Source organism: Xenopus laevis, chromosome 4S (assembly GCF_017654675.1).
Source record: "Xenopus laevis strain J_2021 chromosome 4S, Xenopus_laevis_v10.1, whole genome shotgun sequence".
NCBI lineage: Eukaryota > Metazoa > Chordata > Amphibia > Anura > Pipidae > Xenopus > Xenopus laevis.
Window position 1 is genome coordinate 111,298,563 of NC_054378.1, and position 25,905 is coordinate 111,324,467.

The 25,905-nt window shown below is 39.9% G+C and overlaps 1 protein-coding gene across 1 annotated transcript; it reads right to left on the minus strand.

Annotated features, from left to right (window-relative positions):
* Window positions 1-6,625: 6,625 nt before the first annotated feature.
* Window positions 6,626-19,005, minus strand: LOC108715039 (traf2 and NCK-interacting protein kinase). The gene is made up of 16 exons (XM_018259890.2): window positions 18,919-19,005; window positions 17,447-17,497; window positions 17,127-17,237; window positions 16,517-16,567; window positions 16,195-16,305; window positions 15,270-15,380; window positions 14,629-14,661; window positions 14,032-14,097; window positions 13,746-13,802; window positions 13,263-13,391; window positions 9,227-9,337; window positions 9,032-9,122; window positions 8,802-8,920; window positions 8,138-8,192; window positions 7,803-7,881; window positions 6,626-7,042 (listed from the first exon to the last, which is right to left on the minus strand). The coding sequence occupies exons 1-16, from the start codon at window positions 19,003-19,005 to the stop codon at window positions 6,850-6,852; spliced, it is 1,455 nt and encodes a 484-aa protein (XP_018115379.1). The 3' UTR covers window positions 6,626-6,849.
* Window positions 19,006-25,905: the final 6,900 nt, after the last annotated feature.

Genomic DNA, 25,905 nt, shown 5'->3' on the forward strand with positions numbered 1-25,905 from the left:
CCCCTAAGTCTCAGGATTCCTGAAGTCAAAGGAGAATGAAGGGCATTTATATAGAGAGAATATCCCCATCATGAACTGCTCCACTGTAGCCCCCAATACCGCTAACTTTGCTGTACCTGTGCAAAAAAAGCAGAGTTGCACCACAGGGTTTGCAGGCATAATCTAATGCTGCATGATGTTGGCAATTGCCAACCAGGATCATGAACAGTTGAAGCCAGGTCCAGATCAGCTTTAGCTTCACATGATCCTGGCATGAGACAGGAACTTCAAGCCTTCTACCTGCCAACCCCATTGCATTACTCTGCTTTTTTTGAACAGGTAAAGCAAAGGAGGAAATATTAGAAGCTGCAATGGTGCCGTTTTGGAGGGAGGAGAGAGTGGTCTATCCACGGGGAATCACATATTAAAACCTTTCCGTCTCCATTAATGCTATTAACCGTCTTTTATTTCTAATCTGCCCTCAGACCAGAGGGTCTAATATTCTGATGGTTGGCTGCTAGACCTTACACGTTGGCATTACATATAATGGTATGTTGCACTTGTTAGTGATTATGATACAATTAGATATATTTTAAGCATTCTTCCCTTATTAAAGGTTCTAAAAATTCAAGATTAAAAGAGATTTTCAGAAGAAAATGGCCAGGGCATGTGGGGTAAATTGGCATTGAAGGTTTGGAATGGGGGGGATACAAATTTGGGGAGAGTGATATAGACCCCCAGTCACCGTGGTTTAATGACTATGGTTATTGAGTTAGAAGGCTAAGCAACATATTTAGTTTCATAGGTGAGAGTTGTAGTTCAGCGACAGCAGAAGCTTTATACAAGGCATGTCTAATCTGCAGCTTTTGTTTAACTGCTACTCCACACGCATGGCTGGAGGGACACAGACTAAGAATCTGCAGGTTGGACACGGCTTTGCTTCATAAGGCAGCACAGAGCTTTGAGATGTTTTCCAAGCTTGTGTTTTGATGTCTGGTCTGATTTAGGAAGCAGGCATCAAAAAGCCATTATCTTTCCGGATGCTGTCTGACTAGAACTCCCAGAAGCCCCAGCATGCTGAGGGTTGTCATTCCTTACATCTTCATCTCTAGCTTCTTCCTCAACACCTCCCGCTATTCACCTACTCCAGCTCTTACTGTCATTCCTTTGAATATTTTGTTTTTAAATGTATAAAGAAATACAAATAAAGTAAGATATATTCACCCTTCTTCTTCTGAGTATAAAAAGATTTAAAGGAATGTGAAAATAATATTTTTATAGACAACAATCTTTTGTGCAGTGTAGGTAAATACATGTTTATTCTGTACATAGCTATTTTAATATGGATACTGAAAGAATGTATATATATATATATATATATAGTCCGAAGATAGGCGAGCACACACAGGTCTTAAGAATCAAAAAATTGTGCTTTTATTGTGAAAAAAATTCCTGGAATTTTTTTCACAATAAAAGCACAATTTTTTGATTCTTAAGACCTGTGTGTGCTCGCCTATCTTCGGACTACCTATCACATATCCTGCTGTTAGCACCCAGGCACCGTCTACTTTGTTACGTGATGTGCTGGCTACCTTCTGTTCCTATATATATATATATGTATGAAGCAGCATGAACCTTTCATTGCCTGGGTATGAAACAATAAAGATTGCATCTGATCAAAACCAGCCTCTACACTCAGCTTTTTTTGGGTGCAAGGAACAGAGAAAAGTGAAGGGGTTTCTGGACAAATCAATGGGCCACATGCATTTAAAGGGATCTATTTAGGGGGGTTACTTAGCAGCAATGGGTAAAATAGCCCTTGTGCAATAACCCACAGCAGCCAATCAGCAATTCGCGACTCAGCGATTCCGGCACGATCCGACACTCTGCGCAAAAAACGCAGGTTTCAGATGCGATGCGATGGAAATAAGGCAAGTAATTCTATTGTCGGATCGTGTCGCAGCATTGATGCAGACGCTGCATGTTGTGTCTGCATCCAACAGTTGTGTCGGATCGCTCCCAACTATAGGGGGTTTGATTTACATGTGCTTCCAGTCAATGTATTTAGTACAGACAAAGAGACATATTGTTAAAGTTCTTCAGCCATTAGGAGCGAAGAATCCTTCAGCATTCTTCATATGTACATTATATATTTAAATATATAGTAGAACATTAACATTTCTCGCACTATTGAAGGCATCAGTAAAATGTGTAACTGAAGAATATTAATACAAACATCCAACAATCCTATCCATATATGTAGCAAAATCCATCACTTTTTGTGCAACACAATGATTAATTCCATCAGAGATTAAAGAGAACACAAAATAGGGGTGAGGTTTTGCAGAAACCATGAGCGATCATATTAAATGAAACAGGGATGGGAAAATTGAATGAGAAAATCCCATTTGTAATGGAATACAGCCCTCTAAATAAACAAATTGAGCAAATCATAAAAAAATGCTGGTCCCTAATAGGTCATGATTTTATGTTTGGAAAACTCTTTGAAGAGAGCGCCTTATTTTCGTATGAAAGAGGCAGGAATATTGCCAAGGGCAGAACTAAACATATCTAACAATAAGAAAGCTAGATTTCAGACCAAACCAAAAAATGGGACCTTGGGAGTTCATTACACCAGGGCCACCATCAGGGGGGGACAAGTGTCCCAGGCATCATGGGGGGCCGGGCTGCAGTTTTGAAAGAGCCAGGCCCCCCTTGTGAGCGCCGAAGATCTGCGGCCAGCCTGAACAGCCGAAAATGCGGAAGTGGCAAAAAAAGCTGAACATCCAAAGTCCCGAAGTGGCAAAAAGACCCGAAGTCATGAAAATAGCTGAAGCCGAAGTCCCGAATCGGCGGAAAGACCCAGCATCACAAAGTCATGAAAACAGCCGAAATTGAAGTCCTGAAGCGGCGGAAAGTCACGAAAGGAGGTGAAGTTGAAGTCCTGAAGCCACGAGTTCAATTCTAATGAACACCAATTTGTGTTTTTTTTTAATCTCCTGGCCACCAATGTATTATTTTAATATTCTATAGGCTCCTGCCACCAATGTTGTTTTAAAAAATATTTTTCTGGGGCCACTATTTTTTTTGACTTGTAAGGGGGGCCCTGGCACCAGTGCTTTTAAAAAAAACTTTTATGGGGGGCCCTGGCTCCAATGTTTTTTTAAAAATATTTTTTTGGGGCCCCAATTGTTTTTAATTTGTAAGGGGGGCCCTGGGGCCAATTTTTTTAAAAAAATTTATTTTGGGGCCCCAATTTTTTTTTACTTGTAAGGGGGGCCCTGGCGCCAATGTTTTTTTAAAATTTTTATTTTGGGGCCCCAATTTTTTTTACTTGTAAGGGAGGCCCTTAATACTGACAGTCCCATTCGGCATCTCAACCCTCCCCTCTCCCTCCTTGTTGCATCTGTCTCTCAATTTAAGTAGTCTGGTAAACTTATAATCATCAACAACATGCTCGAATGGGTGATTAATCACCATGGGGATGAAGCTTAGCCCCTCCTGTAGCAGGGACTTCTCTGATGCGCTGAGTTGATATGCCGAGAGATTGAAAATCATATCCTCTTATGTATCCGCTTGCCCTCCTTCTGTGACCGGGTTCACGTGGCGGTGCTTTTTACCTCCCCTGCGGGTGGCTTTCGCGGATCCCTGTTGGTAGCGGGGGCCACGTCTAAAAAAGGTGCCGATGTTGTAGGTGCTGTGCCAGATGCACTTGTCTCCCTCTGCGTGTTAGGCTCGCGTTCGCTGTCCGATCCCTCACTGCTGGAGAGGGTTTCTGAGGGGCAAAACCTTAAAGCCAGCGATAGACTCTGGTTTCTTTGTTGTCCTGGATCACCCTCAAATATTTAGAGTTTTTAAAGGCCAGTATCTCTGACTTGTATTTGGATACTTGATCCTGCAACCTGCTTAACCCTGTCCATGTCTTTGTCAGCGAGTATCGCTGGAGTGTGTGTGGCTTCAAAGATCTCCAGGTCACTTCTCAATAACTTCAGCTTGGTACCGACTTCCTCCATCACTAGTAGGATTAGGTCCAGGGAACAGCGGTCTAGTATCTGACACCAGCGTTTGCAGAACTCAGGATTTGTTCTGCCGATGGTAGGCGTATTAGTGATCCTGAAACCTCTTGAAACCTCTGATAACGAAATTCCATGTAAGTGCAACTCCACTTCTTTTTTTCTTTAATCTCAAGAGTTTATAACAGGCTTCCTTGGCTCCAAGGCTGCCAAAGGTTTCAGCAAAGGTTTCTTTGAATAGTATACTCTGTATCTCCTTCAGTGTGAAGTTCTCTTTTCTGTCAGTACATACAGGGGCTTGACTGCCACTATCCATATCCAAAAACAGAGAGTAGATGTATTCCTTTACGAATATCCGATGCTGGGGTGCTGGACACAATTTCAATGTATATAAATGCTGTTGGTGTCCACACTTGATTTATGTACGAGGCAGAGGTGCAAGATCAATGTATTATATACAAAACGATGAAGAATCAGCACACTCTTAATTTCTTGTAAATAAAGTATATTTATTCGTAACACAACATTACATCCGACGTTTGATCCCTCCTGGGGACCTTTCTCAAGGATGATGTGCCCATACTGTGTATTAGTTTAAATACCCACTCCCATTTGTGGATTTTGGCGCCCATATGACGTCATCAGTCCGTATACAGTCTTTGGCGAAAAAAGCAAAAAAATTCACCCATCCGTATTATTGGTGACTGGTTGCATTGGTTGGAAGTGTTGTAGACTCATAAGAGAGAAATTATTTTCTTCATCATGCTGAAAAGTTGGTGTCTGGCAGGCAGAGCTACTTTGCAGATTCCCCTTGTCCTCCCTCCAACCTCCAACTATGAAAGCATCGAGACTACTAGTGGTAAGCAGCTTTTATTACTTGTACTGCCTGCCAGTACAAGGGGAATTTATCAATGACTTTACTATGAATGACTATGAGTTCTGGGGGTATTTATACATGGAAATGCCTCTGTATCATTCTGCTATGAATTAAAGGGGATTTATAAATTAAGTTGCCATTATGCTATGAGTCCTAGGGGTATTTATGCATGGAATTTCTACTGTGCCATCCTGTTATAAGTTCTGAGGGTGAGGTTATACAGAAAATACAGGGTTAAAGATCTTAGTACAAAGTTAATCCAGAAAATGGTCTACTGCTCCTCATACTTTGCTTTTTTGGCGCAATAGAGTGAGGCAGTGCATGGAGAGGTGTTAGAACTTATAATAGGCTTGCAGTGCCTGTTGTATAAAGTGTACAACTCCTTTAATTCTTATGGCTACAATAGTGCATGTTGCACAGAGGTACAGACCCCCTTAGACCTGCAATGAAATACTCTTTCTGCCACATCAAGACACGATACAGGATTGTTGATTTAAGTTTCCCATGCTTATCGCAGGCACATGCTGCTGATACCTAAAAGGTTTCTTTTGATCCTGCATACAAACCAGGTCAGTCTTTCTGCCTTTCTTTTGTGTAAAGGAGGCCATACATGACCTGGTACACTCTCTGGCCTATTGGACCCATGGGGAAAGAATGTAGAAGAAGGGGTGCCACCTGTCCAGTTTTGAACTGGACAACCTGGTTTTTCAAGGGACTGTCCATTTCTCCTGTGTTTGTTTTTTGCAGCCAATGCCAGCCATAAAACATCACAGCCTTGCCTCCAATGTTGTGGATTCATTCACTATATCAATATGTTCCCCTCCCATGTCATTGGCCTGTCCCCTTTGCCAAGGTTCTGACATCTGCAAAGGTGGCCAAACTATGTACAAGGGGTGGTACACAGTGTATGGCCACCTTTATATTGTTTCAATCATTCATGCAAAGGTCACACACATCCAGCAAAGATGACCATGTTCTCATCTACCAGCAGAAGAAATTCTCAAACCTACCTGATCCCAAAAACATCCAATATCCATAGTATATTCATAGTACATCCATAGTCAACATAGGTCAAGATTGGCCACGACATACACACACAATCACTGTACAAGTCTGTGCATGCATTGTATGGCCACCTTTATTCAGCCATGATGCAGTATTTAAAACAGGGCTTTAGTGTTCAAGCACATTCCCTGTACCAAGACTTATCTAAAGGAGTTGTCCCTTTAGGGCTTAACACTTCTGGGGCCATGTTAACTCCAGGCTTAAAGGAACATCCACCCAGATCAACTGCTGCAGACCAAAGAGGATAGAGCACCCCTTGCAAAGCTCTTTGTAACAGTGAGGCAGGAAATGGTATAATGGCACTAAGAGAACCCGAGAATTACCAACAGGACCAGGATGGATAAAACCAACACAGTAAGACTGTTTACAGGACTGTGTCCAGGTCATTAGAACTAATATTAAAAGGAAGATGAATTTGAGCCAACGGTGGGCTTGGAGGTTATTAGGGATGTCTCCCAATTAAAAAAATACATTAGAGGTTAATGTTATTTTAAAATGTTTATTGTATAGTTTAAAATATCAAATTGATGTTAATCTAAATCTGATGTTGTCAATCTTCTAAAGCTGCCATCGGGACCAAATTTTTCTGTAGGGCCCAAAGATGATATTAGGGCCCTGCAGTTGTGCCCCCGTCCCTCCCCCGATGGCTGCTATTTCTTCAGTTCTTCATTCCTAAGGAGAGATTGATCAGTGTTAATCATGGAGAAGCTATTTGTACCATATTTTAATTTGTTCTTTTTATAATATTTGCTGCATGTTTTTTATCCCATTCCCTTTGCTACTAATTTAAAGGTCAATTACAACTATTTAATAATAACTTTTTCTCCTATCTCATCATGTTTGTCTCTCTTATAGATTTGGGCTAGTTCAGTGACCTCTGCCCTTATACAATCTCGGCCTTTATTATGGGCGGATTTAGTTGAGTGAATTATAATGAGAATGAGCAGTTCCCTTACATTTCTGCAGGTGCCTTTTGATTAACTTTTTCACACCCCTTTCATTTGAGATGTTGCTAATAAAGGGGTGTGATAGTAGTTGTTCAGCAGAGGGCCTCCGTGCTGGGTTTTTCTGGAGGCATTCAGAAATGAAGAAATGGAAAACATCACTCCTGGAAAAAAAGAAGAAACATATTAAAATGATAATTGATCATGTTATATAATAACTAAATTTGCAGAGCTCCCACATGTAAATAGAACCAGAACAGCCATGTGCCCTGTATCCCCCATAAGCCTTTATTTTACTGACAGCCGTTTTGTTAAACATTGTGATGATGTCACTCTGCACCCAATCACAACACAAGCAGACAGAAGCTATTCATGAAGTCAATAGAGGATGAGCCCCATCCCTTATAATGCTTCAACTGATCTACCTTAGAAAAGGAGGTCTATTGCGCTTACTTACTAACCCCAAAATATTACAGTACATTTATCTTTGCCCAGAATACTTTGCCAATGTCTTGGACTGGCTTGTATTGGCTGCCAGATAATAACCCCAAGATCTCAAGCTAAGCATGAGATTCTGCATCTGAGCATTTAAGAGCTACACATAGCATACTTCACTGATACCCTCACTTCTTTCCCATTTATCCATTCCCCATCCTTACTTCACCTCAATTCCCAAGTTTTCTTGACTCTCTTTTCCATTTACATATCCCTTTACCCACTGTCAATCCCCACCTCTCTCCAATTTCTTTTTCATTTCCCCAACCTCTCCCCTCATTTCCTTCTAATTTCCACACCCTGTTCCATAATTTCCCCACCCTCTCCCCTCATTTCCTTTTAATTTCCCTACTCTCTCCCCTCATTTCCTATTTATTTACCCACTCTCTCCATCTCACTCTTTTTCTGTTTTAAGTGGAAATGACTCACCATGTGTCCCACAGTAATGTTGGTGCGGGACCGTGCATGATCCTCTTCATTAATTTATTCTCAGGAAATCTGCTGAATGCTAGGATGTAAGAAAATACAAGATGAAAAAATGATGACTCGTGAAAAACAACAAATATTGGAAAAAACTCAAATGTACTAAATTTAATTTTTGCTTCTCGATTGCCGATACACTGACAAAATACCAGGATTGGAAATTTTCAAAAAACCAGCCCCATAGCTTTTAATATTTAATAATATTCTGTGTTACAGCATGACACATAAATACTCTAACCTTTCTACAAACACTATAGTACATACACACTGGGTTTACTTACGATAATATCCTTCCGCCATTTCCAGCGCTGATATCCCCAGTGACCATACATCAGCCTACACATAAAAATATGGGGGAAAAGCAACTATTAGAAAACAATATACAAAGAACACATGGAGAAATCCAGTTATAGATCATTCTGATACTTTAGTTATCTAATTTACACAGCAAGAAAATATAGTAGAACCCTCATTTTATAGGGACCAGAAGAAAATGTGTAAAATCCAGCAAAATTCATTACACATTATATATTGCTGGGACCACAAAAAAGTGGGCAAATGCAGAATCAGAGGATTTAAAATTGAGAATTCACTGTAAAATACAAAGCCTGACACTTTGTACTAACACATTTCAAGGAGTTAAGTGATATGACTGTCATCTCTAAAGAATGACCCCAAACACCCCAGACTGAGTGTGTCCCACAGAGTTAGAAAACCCCATAAAGGCCCAAAAAAAAATAGTTTCTAATATTCCTGTGCTCTGCACACTCCTTCTCTTCAGATTCCCCCTCTAATATCACAGAAACCACTTTACAGCTTTAGATTCGCTGTTATGTGAGGGGTATGTGAAGTGAGTGAGTGAAAAAGCACCACAGTTCACCTTGTGTAAGCTACATACATTATATATAAAGGTAATAAAAAGCAAAAGAGAAAACATCACAGTACCTTGGTGGTATAGTCAACAGTGTTATTGCCAATATTGGCCATTACTTCTGGAGCCATGTATGGAATAGCTCCAGAAGTAGCATGGCTCCTCAGTCCCATGGTGGCAGATGTGAAATCAACTGAAATTATAAGACAAAAGCAGATATTGTAATGTTCATTTATAAATGGAACCCACCAAAAAACACCATGAAGATAGAAAAAAATCTCCATTTAGTCTAAGTGTCACTTACTGATCTTTATGTCTCCAGATGATGCCACCATGATGTTGCCAGGCCTCAGGTCATGACGAATGACCTTGTTTTTATGTAGATGACTTAGGCCCTGCAAAACAAATAAAGCAAAAGTGAAAATCTAAATATTTTTCATGCTATTTAATTAATTTGATTTATCTAGAATAGTACTGAGGAGATTCACACGAGACATACCTGTAACACCTCCTTGCAGATATAAGCTATGGTGTTCTCTGGCAAGGATTTCTTCTTCTGACCATTAATGAGCTCTTTCAGTGATGATCCGGTGTAAAGCTCAGTTGAAACCTAAAACACAAACAAAGAATGTTTAACACAGATATTTTTTGGCCTACAAATTTTATTGGAAAGTCTGGGGAAAAACTGTGTGGATATAAGTCAGAGATACACAAGCATTCTGGATGTAAATACAAAATCTGGTACAACTAAGAACAAAGTAATCCACATGCACCAGACTCTTTCTTACAAAACTAAATCATATTTGCATCCAAAATTCTCACTTGTATTAGAGCCAGGGCAGCCATCAGGGGGGGGACAGGAGGGAGAGTTGTAGGGGCCCCAGAGGGTAAGGGGGGCCCTGCCATACCATGCTTACTTGATTAGCCAGGCCCCCCATCTTTCTGAGAGCTGCTGACTTTGGGAAGGTATGGACAGTTAAGGGGCCCTGGCCACCAATTTTCATATAATGTGGGGGTGGGGGCCCTGGCCACCAATTTTGGCCACTAATTGTTTTTCTCATGTGGGGTCCTAGCCACCAATATTTTTTAATGGGGGAGCCCTGGCCACAAATGTTTTTTTATGGGGGGGGGGCCCTGACCACCAATATGTTTTTATTTTTTATTAACATGTGGGAACCCTAGCCACCAATATTTTTTTTTTTTTTACTGTGTGGTGGGGGGCGGACCTGTGGGGAGGGTGGACCTGTAGGTGGGGCTTGCGGTGGGTGCGCTGATGGCGGTCCTGATTAGAGCTGTTGATTGAGATGTTGGTACAAGAATGTGTAATGTGAATAAACAACTCCTTACCCATAATCCTTCATAATGGGGCATTTTTTTAGAGGCATGATTGTAGTATGCCCCATAAAAGCCGACAATGTTTTTGTGGTCAGGAATGTTTTCGAAGATGCGTGTTTTTTTGAGGATTTCCTTTTGCTTCTAGTTTCAAACAAAAAAAAGTAAAGTTAATACAATGGATAAAATGACATTTTCAAACACCCCAATCTAATATGTAGTTCTAAAAAATAACAGGTTTTTAATACCCCTATGTGAGAACTGTATAATATGACTGGCTCTCAGCTCTTATATTTCTTTAATCTTTTACATTTCTCAGACGAGATTCATTCACTTATTTTTACAGTTACATAGTTTATAGGGGTCAGGATATTACACTGACTGGTGCAGAAATCCGAACATGCCAATATTTTTTTAGCAAGTTCTCTTTCTACAAAAAATCATAATGTAGAAATAACACAATGCTTATTATTATCTGACTATAGTAATTATATCAAGACATGTTACCTTCGTATCCTTAATGATGGTGATGGCCACCTCTTTCTGCTCTTTATGGTGCCATCCCTGCAACAAAGAAAGAAACTCTATGATTATTACTGTGCAGAACAATACACATAACACAAATTACTCCATTTAGACATTGATCTTACATCATATATAACACCGTAGTCATCTTCTCCGATAGGCTCCCGGACTTCTATATATGTCCTCGGCTTCTAAAAAACAAAATTGTGTTAAAAACATGATAAATACAAAAACGAATATAAGGCAATAGGACAAATAAACTTTCCAAAAAGTGAGAAGTACAGGAGGTGTAGGGGGAACTGGGAATTGGTGTATTGGGTGAAGGCATTGGGCTGGAATATTTAAGTCAAATCATTAAAGTTGAGCTTTTGCACCAAGTGGAGGCTTACTTATTAAAGGTCAGATTTAAGAGGTTTTTTTAAACCGCAACTAAACTCACTTTCCCAAAATCCTGATTGTCATTGAATTTATTAAAAGATCCGAATATGAAAAAAAATGAGAAAGAAAAAAAGCACTGAAAAATGAGCTAAAAAATACGAATACCGTATATACTCGAGTATAAGCCGTCCCGAGTATAAGCCAAGGTACCTAATTTTACCTCCAAAAACTGGGAAAGCTTATTGACTTGAGTATAAGCCGAGGGTGAGAAATGCAGCAGCTTCTGGTAAGTTTCAATCTCGTTTTTGGATGACTATTCTTAGGCGCCGGCTACTATTCTAAGGCGCCGGCTATTATTCTAAGGCGTCAGCGAATATTCTTAGGCGCCGGCTACTATTCTAAGGCGCCGGCGAATATTCTTAGGCGCCAGCGACCGTTTTTGCGCTTGACCCGAGTATAAGCCGAGGTAGAGTTTTTCAGCATATTTTGGGGGCTGAAAAACTCGGCTTATACTCGAGTATATACGGTACCTCAAAAACATCTATAAGTTTGAATTTTTGAGACAAAAAAAGAAAAAAGTCAAAAACCTTTAAAATATCCAAAATGATTAAAAGCCATCTTAGAAGATAAGTGCAGCTTCCACTGAGTTCTATAGCACTATTAGAGGTTTTCATGGTTTCTACACTTTACACACAGAAACCACTTTACAGCTTTAGATTCGCTCTTATGAGAGGGGAATGTGAAGTGAGTGAGTGAAAAAGCACCGCAGTTCACCTTGTGTAAGCTACATGCATTATATATAAAGGTAACAATAGAACAAAAAGTTAGAAGACATCATAGTACCTTGGTGGTATTTATAATGATGTTATTGTCAATGTTGGCCTTTACTTCTGGAGCCCTGTATGGAATAGCTCCTCTAGAAGTAGTGTTGCTCCTCAGTCCCATTGTGGCAGAGCTGAAATCTCCTGAAATTATAGGACAAAAGCAGAAATTATAATATTTATTTATAAATGGGACCCGCCAATAAACACCATGAAGACAGAAAAAATTTCTGTTTATTCCAATCGTCACTCACTGATCTTTATATCTCTAGATGAGGTCACCATGATGTTGTCAGGCCTCAGGTGGTGATCAATGACCTTGTTTTCATCAAGGTGACTCGGGCCCTGCAAAAAAATAAAGCAAAAGTGAAAATGTAAATATTTTTCATGCTGTTAATTAATTAGATTTATGTAGAATAGTACTGAGGAGGTTCACACCAGACATACCTGCAACACCTCCTTGCAGATGTTAGTTTCACTGCTCTCTGGCAAGGATTTCTGCTTCTGGATGTTAGTTGGCTCATTCAGAGAAGCACTGGTGTAAAGCTCAGTTGAAACCTAAAACACAAAGAAAGAACGTTTAACACATAGATTTGTGTGGCTTACAATTTTATTGGGAAGTCTGGGGAAAGGCTGTAATTCAGAAATAGGCCAACACAAGTATTCTGGGTGTAAATACAATGGGGCAAATTCACTAAAGGACGACGCGCCTAACGCTAGCGTTAATTCACTAGCGTAGCGCATTTTCGTTAATTCGCCGATTCACTAAGTGACGCTGGCGTAAATTCGCTAGTGTTACTTCACCTGGTGAATCTGCGCAACGGACGTAACTACGCAAATTTACTGACGTGCAAATTTTTCTAAACGCTACCTTTTACGCCAGACTTCCTTTGTCACCTCAGACCAGGTGAAGTGCAATAGAGTAGATAGGGATTGCTTCAAAAAAGTTAAAAAAATTTCTGAGTCCCAAAAAACGCTGGCGTTTTTTCCTTTTTATGGGTGATAGGCTGAAAAAGATCAAAAATGTTTTTGGGGCTACCCTCCTTCCCCCCTACATTTCCTTTGAAGGTTTCCCAGGCTTGTGTAGTGATGCTACATATACCTCCATTGTAACTTCAATTTGGCGCCATTTGCAAATTAAGCATCGCTAGCGTAACTTCGCTTTGCTTGGCGAATTAACGCTAGCGCAACTTCGCAACCTTATGCTTCCCCTGGGCGCAACTTTGGATTTTAGTGAATTCACGTAGCGCTGGCAAAAATACACCTGGTGAAGTGCGGCGAATCGGACACTGGCGCAACTACGACTCTTAGTGAATTTGCCCCAATATCTGGTGCAACTGAGAACAAAGTGGTCCACATGCACCGGACTCTTTCTTACCAAAACTGAATCATATTTGCATCCAAAATTCTAGCTTGTATTAGAGCTGTTGATTGACATGTTGGTGCATGAATGTGTAACCTGAATAAACAACTCCTTACCCATAATCCTTCATAATGGGGCATTTTTTTAGAGGCAGGAAGATAATATGCCCCATGAAAGCCGACGATTTTTCCGTGGCCAGATGTTCTCTCAATGAAGTCTATTTTCTTGAGGATTTCTTTTTGCTTCTAGTTTTAAACAAAAGAAGTAAAGTTAATACAATGGATAAAATGACAATTTCAAATACCCCAACCTAACTTGTAGTTCTGAAAAATGACAGCTTTTTAATACCCCTATGTGAGAACTGCATAATATGATTGACTCTCAGCTCTTTTACTTCTTAAATCCCATAAATTTCTCAGAAGAGATTCATTCACTTATTTTTACAGTTACATAATTATTAGAGGTCAGGATATTACACTGACTGGTGAGAACCGACCAATATTTTGTTAGTAAGTTTGCCTTCTACTAAAAATCATAATGTAAACGTAGCACATGGCTCATTGGTATCTGATTATATTAATAGTATCAAGACATGTTACCTCTGGATCCCTAATGATGGTAATGGACACATCTTTTTGCTGCTTACGGTGCCATCCCTGTAACAAAAGTAGAAAAAGAAACTTTATGATTATTATTGTATTTGAACATTATGGGAAAGCAAACACATATACTGTGTGGATATAGGAAAGTTTATTGGCAGGCTCAGAAGCACAAGAAAAACACAGGAGGGGCAAAACTCTAGAGGGTACAAGTAGCAGAATTAACAGAATCAAACAAAACTATAACACAAATGACTCCATATAGACATTGACTAAAATATCTTACGTTATAAATGACACCGTAGTTGTCCTCGCCGATCAGCTCCAGGGCTTGAATGTATGTCCTGGGCTTCTAAAAAAGAACATTGTGTTAATACAAAACTGAATTAATATACGGCAGTTGGACGAATAAACTTTCCAACATGCGAGAAGCACAGGAGGTGTGGGGGAACTGGTGTATTGGGGGAAGGCTATGGGCTGGAATATTTAAGTCAAACCATTAAACTTGAGCTTTTGCATCATCGAGGCTTAATTATTATCGAATTTTAGTGGTTTCAGAGGTTTTGGAAAGTGCAACTAAACTCAATTTCTCTAAAACCCCGATTGTCAATGAATTTATTAAAAGATCTGAATATAAAAAAGTAAACACAAAAAGAACTGAATAATGAGTTAAAATATAGGAATACCTCGAAAACCACTACCAATTTGAGTTTATCAAACAATTCCTAGTAAAAACATCCAAAAAAACATCTAAAAGGTCTAAGAGCTTTTATCTAAGAGCTTTTATGAAATATAGGAAAACCACAAATCTTTGGAGATAGCAATTCAATTGATAATAAATGAGCCCCATAGTGTTCTAAAATACAGTTCTACAGCTGCTTACCGGGTACTTCTTTTCAAGTGGATGTTGAATCGCCTGGGGAAGACAAAATATGTTTTTTAGATCAACAAATTCTGGGCAACTGCTAAAATTATAAGTTGAAGGACAAGGAAAGGTTCATTTACTGGGGGGTGTTAGTATTTTAGGTAACATAGCTCGGCTCTTACATATACAAATATATTATGGATTGCCAGTTTTCACTGGTACATCTTGGTTAAAAGAGAGAACATTTTTTGTTACATGAACTGAACCCTGGAGTGCAGGTGTTTGTGAGATTGAGCAGTTTGTTTATACAGAGGGCTTCTTAGTCAATTGGTTATTGTTTTTAAGAAGTAACAATAACCATAGACATGCCTTAATTCAAACTACAAACAGCAACATTATCTTTGTGATGAGAGCAGCTCATTATACAGAAGGTATAATTAAATAATTCTGCTCAACAAATTTTAAAGGCTTTAAGGCCTACCTGTTATTTCGGGGTTTCCATATGCTCTTTGGAGCTGTGTTTGGGCCCATAAGACCATATGCAACTGAATTTGCATGCAATTTGGAATAGTAGATGGGACAGGCTCAGCAGGGGTGTGCCTAATTGCCACCCAATGTGAATACTATTTTATTATTTTGACCATATTATTTTATCTTACCTGACTGATCTTTACTTCAGGGGTTTCTGGAGTCTTCTCCTCCACTTGCTCTTCAGAGCTGTTGGGAGTTTCAGGCTGGCTGTTGTTTGAGCCTAAAAACTCTGGTATCTCCTATTTAGAACAAAGAAAATGTATATTTAGATAAACTGAACCCTTTTTTTAAAGATGAACTACAACATTTAAATTTCTATATTTGTGCCCATAAGTAAGGGAAGAAAGCAGAGCTTTGGAGTGGGATGAATGGTTGTTATGTTTGGAGATGTCATTATTGTTAAACCCCCATTTCTCTGATTGAAGTATGTACAGTGAAACCTACTTACCAGGCAGGGGCTGCTCCTGATCTTCTTGTTCTTCCTCCTGGTTAAGACAGAAAAAAAAGGTCAAAAACCGATATTGTAAAGCTCAAAGTATATATTGCACTGTCCGGCAATACATAAAGATAAAGTATGTTTGGATTCATTTCTTTGGTGGGAGAAATACATTTATTGTAACAATTTAGCCTAATAAAATATTCTGAAACAAGCCTTGTACAGAAGTGAGATTATGTCAATGCATTGTGTATGTAATGTATTCCCTGTGTGTATTATTTCAAATGTGGGATTTTTATTCTGCAATTCCAGCTTTGTGTAAGAATATCGCTTTTACCCGATTAATTAGGTTCAAGTCTGCTGCAAGTATTTATGTGCTTTTCTGGAGATATAATTAATAAATGAATAAAAAGGTTTAATCAGACCATTCTGCTCATACGTCATTGATGTTTTTGAGGCAACACCCAGACTCCTGTGTTTGGGCCCATAAGACCATAAGCAAACTGAATTTGCATGCAATTTGGAATAGTAGATGGGACAGGCTCAGCAGGGGTGTGCCTAATTGCCACCCAACGTGAATACTATTTTATTATTTTGACCATATTATTTTATCTTACCTGACTGATCTTTACTTCAGGGGTTTCTGGAGTCTTCTCCTCCACTTGCTCTTCAGAGCTGTTGGGAGTTTCAGGCTGGCTGTTGTTTGAGCCTAAAAACTCTGGTATCTCCTATTTAGGACAAAAAAAATGTATATTTAGATAAACTGAACCCTGTTTTTTTAAGATGAACTACAACATTTAAATTTCTATATTTGTGCCCATAAGTAAGGGAAGAAAGCCGAGCTTTGGAGTGGGATGAATGGTTGTTATGTTTGGAGATGTCATTATTGTTAAAACCCCCATTTCTCTGATTGAAGTATGTACAGTGAAACCTACTTACCAGGCAGGGGCTGCTATCAGCTTTCTCCTGCTGATCTTCTTGTTCTTCCTCCTGATTAAGACAGAAAAAAAGGTCAAAAACTGATATTGTAAAACTCAAAGTATATATTGCACTGTCCGGCAATACATAAAGATAAAGTATGTTTGGATTCATTTCTTTGGTGGGAGAAATACATTTATTGTAACAATTTAGCCTAATAAAATATTCTGAAACAAGCCTTGTACAGAAGTGAGATTATGTCAATGCATTGTGTATGTAATGTATTCCCTGTGTGTATTATTTCAAATGTGGGATTTTTATTCTGCAATTCCAGCTTTGTGTAAGAATATCGCTTTTACCCGATTAATTAGGTTCAAGTCTGCTTCAAGTATTTATGTGCTTTTCTGGAGATATAATTAATAAATGAATAAAAAGCTTTAATAAGACCTTTCTGCTCATACGTCATTGATGTTTTTGATGCAACACCCAGACTCCTGTGTTTGGGCCCATAAGCAAACTGAATTTGCATGCAATTTGGAATAGTAGATGGGACAGGCTCAGCAGGGGTGTGCCTAATTGCCACCCAATGTGAATACTATTTTATTATTTTGACCGTATTATTTTATCTTACCTGACTGATCTTTACTTCAGGGGTTTCTGGAGTCTTCTCCTCCACTTGCTCTTCAGAGCTGTTGGGAGTTTCAGGCTGGCTGTTGTTTGAGCCTAAAAACTCTGGTATCTCCTATTTAGAACAAAGAAAATGTATATTTAGATAAACTGAACCCTTTTTTTAAAGATGCACTATAACATTTAAATTTCTATATTTGTGCCCATAAGTAAGGGAAGAAAGCAGAGCTTTGGAGCGGGATGAATGGTTGTTATGTTTGGAGATGTCATTATTGTTAAAACCCCTTTTCTCTGATTGAAGTATGTACAGTGAAACCTACTTACCAGGCAGGGGCTGCTATCAGCTTTCTCCTCCTGATTTTCATGTTCTTCCTCCTGGTTAAGACAGAAAGGCAGGGGATAAATCTATTGTATGTACAAATCCATATATGGATATAAATCCTATTTAAATCCTATTTCTATTAAAGTTTTTGGGTTAGTTGGTTATAGTTGCTTTTGCAAACCAACCATCATGTTAAATGGTAAAGGTGCATGTTTCCATTAATAGTAACCAATTTGCCAAAACAACTGTGTATGTTATTCCCATCACTTTATACCACTTCTGCTTCACCAGATTATCCTGGTTAAGAGCAATGGTTAAGAGAATGTGGATGGAGAGAGAATGAGAGTGTTTTACACAGACAAGGACCAGCAATAAATGTAAAATATGGGTTTTACTCATTAGTACAGGTATGGGACCTGTTATCCAGAAAACTCCAAATTATGGGAAGGAACACAGCAGCAGCAGAGAATGTGGATTGTGAGAGAATGAGAGTGTTTTACACAGACAGGGACCAGCAATAAATGTAAAATGTGGGTTTTACTCATTAGTACAGGTATTTTATCTGTTATCCAGAAAGTTCCAAATTATGGAAAGGAACAAAGCAGCAGCAGCAGAGAATGTGGATGGAGAGAGAATGAGAGTGTTTTACACAGACAGGGGATCAGTGATGAACTGTAATATGTGGGTTTACCCATTAGATCAGGTATGGGATCTGTTATCCAGAAAGCTCCAAATTATGGGAAGGAACACAGCAGCAGCAAAGACTGCGGATAGAGAGAATGAGAGTGTTTTACACAGACACGGGACCAGACATGAACTGTAAAATGATGGTTTACTCATTAGTTCAGGTATGGGATCTGTTATCCAGAAAGCTCAAAATTATGGGAAAATACAGCAGCAGCAGAGAATGTGGATGGACAGAGAATGAGATTGTTTTACACTGACAGGGGACGAGCGATAAAAAAACTGCCTTTAGCTTAGAGTTGCAGTTGAGTAGTTTTATGTAGAAAGACATAACCATTCTGAATTCGTCAGAATGTTTGTTTTTTAAAAATATTTGGGTTTTTTTTTAGAAAAAATGACCAATTGCAATATTTCTAGGCGATTTTCAAAAATGCCATAAAAAACGCTGCTTTTAGCGTAGCGTTGCAGTTGAGTAGTTTAAAGTAGAAAGACATAACCATTTTGGATTCATTAAAATATCTATTTCAAAAATATTTGTTCTTTCTTTAGAAAAAACTACCAATTGCAATATTTTTAGGCGATTTTCATAAATCACCTACAAACCGTCAGAATGTCTACTTTCCAAAAATATTTGGGTTTTTTTTATTAAAAAAACGACCAATTGTAATATTTTTAGGTGATTTTCATAAATGTCATTAAAACATGACCGTTTTGTATTCACCAGAACATGAACTTTCCAAAAATCTAGGGAGTGAAGTGAATTGAGGAACATGGAGAGCAGAGGACTTACCTGCACCATCAGGTTCCACTGTGCACTGAGGCCCAAGTAAGGGCAGATGAGAAGAATAATAGATCCAATATCCAGGTCACATGACATGAGAAGGACAAAGTTGGTTTATGGTTTGGCATTTGGCTCTGTTGGCTAGCACTAAGCTGAAGCCACAAGTACACACTGATAATAACACATGTGGCTCAATGGATCAGTCATTGTGGTGCCACAGAGTACCTTATGGTTTATACAGATGGAACTCCCAGAATGGAATATACGTTATTAATGCTGAAGGTAAAGCATTTGGCAATACAAAGGGCAGGACATGGCAGGAGATACTTGGTAAGTCCATCAGGGATGAGCTGCAGCATTGGCCCATTGGCTTCTGCTTCTATTATAAGAGCTCTAGTAGCATGAGCTGCTAATGATGGTCTTACCTCTCCCTGCCAGAAATTGACCTATTGTTTACATGATCCTTGGGGTATCTGCTAGATGGACACAGCATCACCCCCAAGGATATCCTGGCCTGGATTTCTGGAAAGGCCACCTAGGCCCAGGCCTAGGGTGGCAGGATTTTAGGGGGGCAGCATGCTGCCTAACCACACCCGCATTGGTTCAAAACCACTGGGGATGCACTGGAGATACAATCATTTTTTAAATTTCCCCATTGTTGATTAAAAAATTCACGAATAAAGGGGAGGGGACAGGGGCGATGAACGGCAGTGGGCCTAGGGGCGCCCTCTATGTAAATCCGGCCCTGAGGATATCATTGCTGCCATTACAAGGGGAAGTGCCACTCCATGCTCAGAAGAAGCTTCTCTGATACTCAATACTCAGCATCAGAGCAGCACATTGCATCATAGCTCTGCCTATTACTCAGGAGTACACAGTGATGGATAATGGGAATGGGGAATCCAAGGAACCGACACCAGGTAGAACCTGTACAAGGAGCACCAATTACTGTCCAAATCACATCATCTTAACAAACCCAAGTGGATTGATCCAAACCTGACAATACTAACTAGCTGCTTCCTATCTCTTCTCGCTTTACTTCTTCCGCCTGTGCTGAGACAAGCTCCACCTTTCCAAAGGGATGGGACACTGGATCCTGGCTTTTTAATGAATGAAAGGCACACCATGAGGTCATTGCAAATATAATTAAAGGGGAAGTAAAGTGTAAAATAGAATAAGGCTAGAAATGCTGTATTTTGTATACTAAAAATAAACATGAACTTACTGCACCACAAGCCTAATCAAACAAATGATTTATGCTTTCAAACTAGACCACAGGGGGTCGCCATCACCTGCCCCCGGCAGGTGTGAAAGTGGTAAGATAACAGGGGTTAGGGCAATGGTCCACAAGGAGATTAATTGCCAGCAAAGGGTAGTGGCCGATGGGGAACACAGAACCTTTTGGTCTCATGAGGCATTGTACGTTAAACATCTTTGCAAGAACAAGACTGTGCACATGCTCAGTGTGGTCTGGGCTGCTTAGGGATCATCATAAATTATCAAAACAGCACAAGTCAAATAATATCTGCCAGAAGCCGGTACAGCAAGATCACAATATGCAGACTGCACTGGGTCCTGTGTTGTCATGTCATCTAATGTGGATTTTATAGTTTTTGTATTGTTTAATACAAACTTTCTCTTAACTCTACAGAACCAGTGGCTGCAGCAAAATAATCCTCCACATATAATCCCAGTTTATCTGGCTCCATGATCTTTGTCCCTGCAGTTGGAGTTGGAAATAGTAAAGGGGATGTAAAATAAAATCCAAAACAAATCTCGACACAGTCGCCCGACTGCTCTACAGGGAAACAAACAAAGCTGCTTGAGTTCTGCATGGCTGGGAAGTAAGACGGGGCTCCCTCTGCTGTTCATAAGTATGATTGTTTCCCTGCAGAGCAGTTAGGGACTGTCTGACAATTCCTATCCACAGAAGTAAATAAAGGGAGAATTTCACTGCATACAGTCAGGGTTCTTATAAAAACATTTTTTAATTAAAGTAAATTGGACATAGGTTTCTTTTTCATTAAAGAAAGTAAAAATTTGACCTGTAAATCAAAACTACCGAACTTTGCACAATGTTCATGAAGTATGTTTGGATGTCGCTGTTTTGGGGCCAAAAGCCGCCTTCCCATACACTAATTACAAGACCAGTGTCGGACTGGTCCACTGGGATACCAGGAAAACTCCCGGTGGGCCCAGGTGTCTTTGGGCCCTCATGCTGCTCAATGTTGGCCTATTTCATGGCCATTCTATGAGAACAAAGAGCCTAAATAGATGGAATAATAGATTATGGTATGTAAACAAAAGAGACTAGGAGACTGGAGGTTGAATGAGGAGAGGACGAATACGGTACAGAGAGTGGGCCCCTGGTCTAAGGTTTTTTTGGTGGGCCCCTGGTCTAAGGTATTTGGGTGGGCCCCTGGTGTTCCATTCCGACACTGTACAAGACAATGATTGTTCACAAGAGTGACGCCCCCCAGACAGCTTCTCTCGTTACTATTGATAACTTTATTGTTAAGGCTGATGGTACAAGACAAACTTACTTTATCTTGAAACACCCGGCGTCTCAATGATAAAATCAAAAAATCCATAGTGATAGGTCAACTGAGAAATCAGGGGTAGATCTTATTATGCTCCAAGAGACCCACCTAGTAGGGCAGAGAGTGTGTGCCTTAATGGATCTGGGTGTCTATCACACTGAATTCTCTACATACAGTGGCAATCTTAGTTAGAAGATCCATACTGTTCACTTGAATGCCTAATCTCTGACGGGGTTGTTAGATACTTTATTCTGAAGTTGAGGGTGCACAACCCATTATACATAATATTTAATGTTTATCTCCCCCCTCCAGCTGACTTGCAAGTCCTCAATGAGATTCTACAGAAAGGGGAACCCTTGGGTGCATTCCCAACCCTTTGGGTAGAAGATTTTAATATGGGCTCTGTCCAGTAGCATATGACTCAGTAGCCATCGCCAATTGGCTGGAAACCACCAGCCTCACAGATGTATGGAGGTAGAAACACCCTCATCTCAAACAATACTCATGGTATACTATAGCCACCTCAGCTTTGTCTAGGGTAGATTTAATATTAGCCACCACTGAGATACTCTCGGGGTAGATAAACTATACGTCCTTGCCCGGGTCTGCTCAGATCATACTCCATTACCCCATTAGTTTGGACGATGGTGGGGGGGTGATTGAATGCACTGGCAACTGACTTTACTAATGCGAGGTCTACTTTTATTGATGTTGTCCCATTATGATATACATCCATAAAAGGATTGTTAGCATTCTGTTCCATGGAAAACAAAACTTAAATACAGATTTTTGGGAACTTTTATATTGCTATACAGGTATTGGATAATTGAAGAAGGAAATGACTACTCTCGCACACCCTGGCCATCCAGACAAACGCGAATCCCAGGTGCTCGGTGATAGAGGAACTTGGAAGCCTCAAAAGTAACGTGGAAACAGAACACACCGGCACAACATGGGTACTGCTAGCAGGTATAACCTTGCTTGTTTATTGCGGATGCAACGTTTCGGGGCTTGACCCCCTTTCTCAAGCATACCGGATATTAGTGCACATAGAATTTAAAAGCATAGCAATTAAGCTAATTAGTGAAAATGGTGTTACAATGTCAAAGAATAAAGGTTAAATTGATAGTAAAAAGTACATATGCATAAATGTAGGCCAATAAAGAAAAATAAAGAAAAAATAAATAGTCCATATTAAGAAAAAAGACCTTTGAAAAACGTCCAAAAATTGGAAATGTGAAGAAAAAATTGCAGTGTCCATTGTGTAAAAATGAATAAAAACGAATAAAAATGTATTTAAGTCCATTCTTTTGCCACTTGTGTTATTATGATAAAGTTAAGATTGTGAATACTACCAGATGGTATGAAATATACTGTTATTTTATAAATGAATATATTATTTACTATGTAATGAATGAAGGTGCAACCTGTAGGATAGACCTTTGCTTAGGTAGTGTATTTGGGCTTTTGTATGTAATAAGTCCACCTGGCCACTAGATGGAGCTGGTGTTTTGTCACATAATTTGGTGTGGGGAGAGTAGATTGGTCCTTCTTTAAACTGCATTAGAGGAAGGACCCATGAGGTCCAAACATGTAGGGCTATACATCTCTAAATAAACTACACAGAAGCTGTACCTACTTGCTCTCCAGTGGATTTTGTTCATCCGTCCCTGAGCCCCATCAGTGTTACTGCAGTTTATTAGAACGTCTCTACTCTAAAGCCAAAAGAACATTGACTGGATACGCAGAACATTTCTGCTAACTATGCCAAGGGGCCAGGTGCCCAGACTAAATTAGGATGTGTTGGTTGTTATTACAAGGATATAAACTGGTGCTGAATCATTACTGATCAGTTTGTTTAGTGGTGGCATCAGGCATATTCACTAAAGAAACAGGTTACCCTTCTGCTAAACAGGAAACATCTCAAGAAGGTTTGAGGTGGGAACTTGTTCACCTTTATGGACAAGAAGGCTGTAATTATTTAAATGAAGGCCCATGGGACCTATTGTTCTTGGAGAGCCGATGTTGCAGACAGCCAGGGGTTGGGGGGTAAGTGTGTCTCCAGTCATCAGGGCCCCCGGCAGGTGTGAAAGTGGTAACATAACAGGGGTTAGGGCAATGGTCCACAAGGAGATTAATTGCCAGCAAAGGGTAGTGGCCGATGGGGAACACAGAACCTTTTGGTCTCATGAGGCATTGTACGTAAAATAGGAGGTGCCACAGTCAAGATTAGACTGGGGAGGAGGGGCACACCTAGGGTTGCCACCTTTTCTGGAAAAAAATACTGGCCTTCCTATACATCTTTTATCCCTGTTAATAACATTGGGATCAGCCATAATTTTTACCGGCCAGGCCGGTAAAATATCGGACAGGTAGCAACCCTAGGCGCAGCAGAAAACCTGAGCGAAGGGCTTACCTCTCCAGTTGCACTCTTTCCTCCAGCTAAGGGCCCACTATCCTAGCAAACCACCCCGCCCCTGATGATAACCACAACCATCAGCAGACACTAGATTAGTGCCCAACGCATTCAGGCCCCCTAGCACTGCATGCACCAAACAATCTGCCTATACAACTGGGCTGGTGAGACCCAAAAAGACCAGGGCCCACCGTGTTTTCTCTCTAACAATAATTATTATAATAAATAATAAGTTATTATTTGCTGCCAGGGAATTTGCCTGAGCAGGTCCAAGAATTATGTAGTTATCATTCTTATCTCTACTGTTGTCTCCATCCCCTCCTTTAGTATAAGCATCCCAATAGTCCCTAGTTGTTTGAGCTGCACTTATTTCCAGATACAATTTAGGATCTGACCAGAATCTAGCATTTCTAGAAGTGTTGGCTCATCACAAGGTAAAAAAGCCAAGCTACAACGGTCTGACCATTGCACCATGATTCTGTTCTTGGTGGGAACATATATCATGTGACTGCACACATAAATAAAATACTCGTACATATATTAATTCATTAATTAATAATTATAAACCCTTGATCTCTGATGAAGCAGTGAAGGGCTGCTATATACAATGCTCTTCTACTGTGGGAAATGGGGGGGGAGGAACCAACTAAATTGTATTGTAAGAGCTTTCTGTCCAACACATCCATCGCCCCAAATCATCCCTTTTCAAAGACAGTTTGTAGAAACATAAACTAATTGTGTTTGTGGATGATAACACCCCTTGAATTAATTCAAAGTTTTCCCTTGCCGATTTCCAACAGAGGGGGAAATTTACTAAAGGGCGAAGTGGCTAACGCTCGCAAAAATTCTACAGCTTGACGTCATTTCGGCACTTTGCCAATTTACTAACGCACTCTGACGCCAGTCGAATTTTCGCTCTGGCGAAAGAGCGTTACTACACAAATTCATTACGTTTTTGATTTTACTGAACGTTACCTCTATCGCCAGACTTGCCTTTCGCCACCTCAGACCAGGCAAAGTGCAATAGAGTAGATAGGAGTTCCTCAAAAAAACTGTTGAAAATTTTTCTAAGTCCCAAAAAATGCTGGCGTCTTTTCCTTTTTACAGGGTGATAGGCTGAAAAAGATCAAAAAATATTTTTGGGGTACCCTCCCCTACATTTGATAACATATGGCAGCTCAACTATACAGTAGGCTTATGTGTAGGGCATTATAACAACTCTTTATAATTTTATTAAGGTTCCCTGGCCATGTGTAATGTATTTGCTGCAGCTTATATGGCCATTGTACTTTAACTGCACGCCATATGCAAATTAGCTAACGCTAGCATAACTTTGAACTGATCAGCGTATTTTCGCTAGTGCAACTTCGCCAGCATTCGGTACCCTGTGGGCAACTTCGGATCTTCGTGAATTAGTGTTGTCCAGACGAATTTACGCTTGACGAAGTGTTGCGATGTGCGCAAAGCCAGCGCTGGCAAATTTTCGCCGGTTAGTGAATTTGCCCCAGAGATTTATAGTACATAGTTCAAATCAAATGAGTTCAACCAACAAGAACTCCTCAATGGATTACCAGGTAGCTCTACAGCTCACCCTAGGAATAATAACTGCTCCATGACAGCTGGTACTAGCACACAGCCTCTGTGTAGAACTGGTCAGACATGACTTTGGGGCAGATTTACTAAAGGGCGAAGTGGCTAACACTAGCTACATTTCGCAAGAAATCCCATCCACAAAGACATTGCCAATTTACTAACAGGTGTAGGCGTCAATTCGCTAGCGAAACAGACCGTCGCTAGAGTTCATTCGCACTCTATTGCCAGGTGTCTTTTCGCTCTGGTGAACAGTCGTTACACCGCAAATTCAGTGCGAATTAAACTTTTTTGAGTTAACATTTTTCCCCAGACATTTGAGGTCCATGGAACATTAATTTTAGGGTGGGCTCATGTGTAGGGCATTAGAGGATCTTTTTTGTCTTCAGGTTCCTTGGACATTTGTAATAAAAATATTATACATATATATCAGCCTTATATTGTGACATT

Excerpts from the sequence above, each read along its gene's own strand:
- LOC108715039 (XM_018259890.2), bottom strand. The coding sequence starts at position 19,005 with ATGTCATGTGACCTGGATATTGGATCTATTATTCTTCTCATCTGCCCT. Across the intron at positions 13,803-14,031 it reads ACTACGGTGTCATTTATAAC|GGATGGCACCGTAAGCAGCA; the intron begins GTAAGATATTTT and ends CTTTTGTTACAG. Across the intron at positions 7,882-8,137 it reads AATGGCGGAAGGATATTATC|CATTCAGCAGATTTCCTGAG; the intron begins GTAAGTAAACCC and ends CTTACATCCTAG.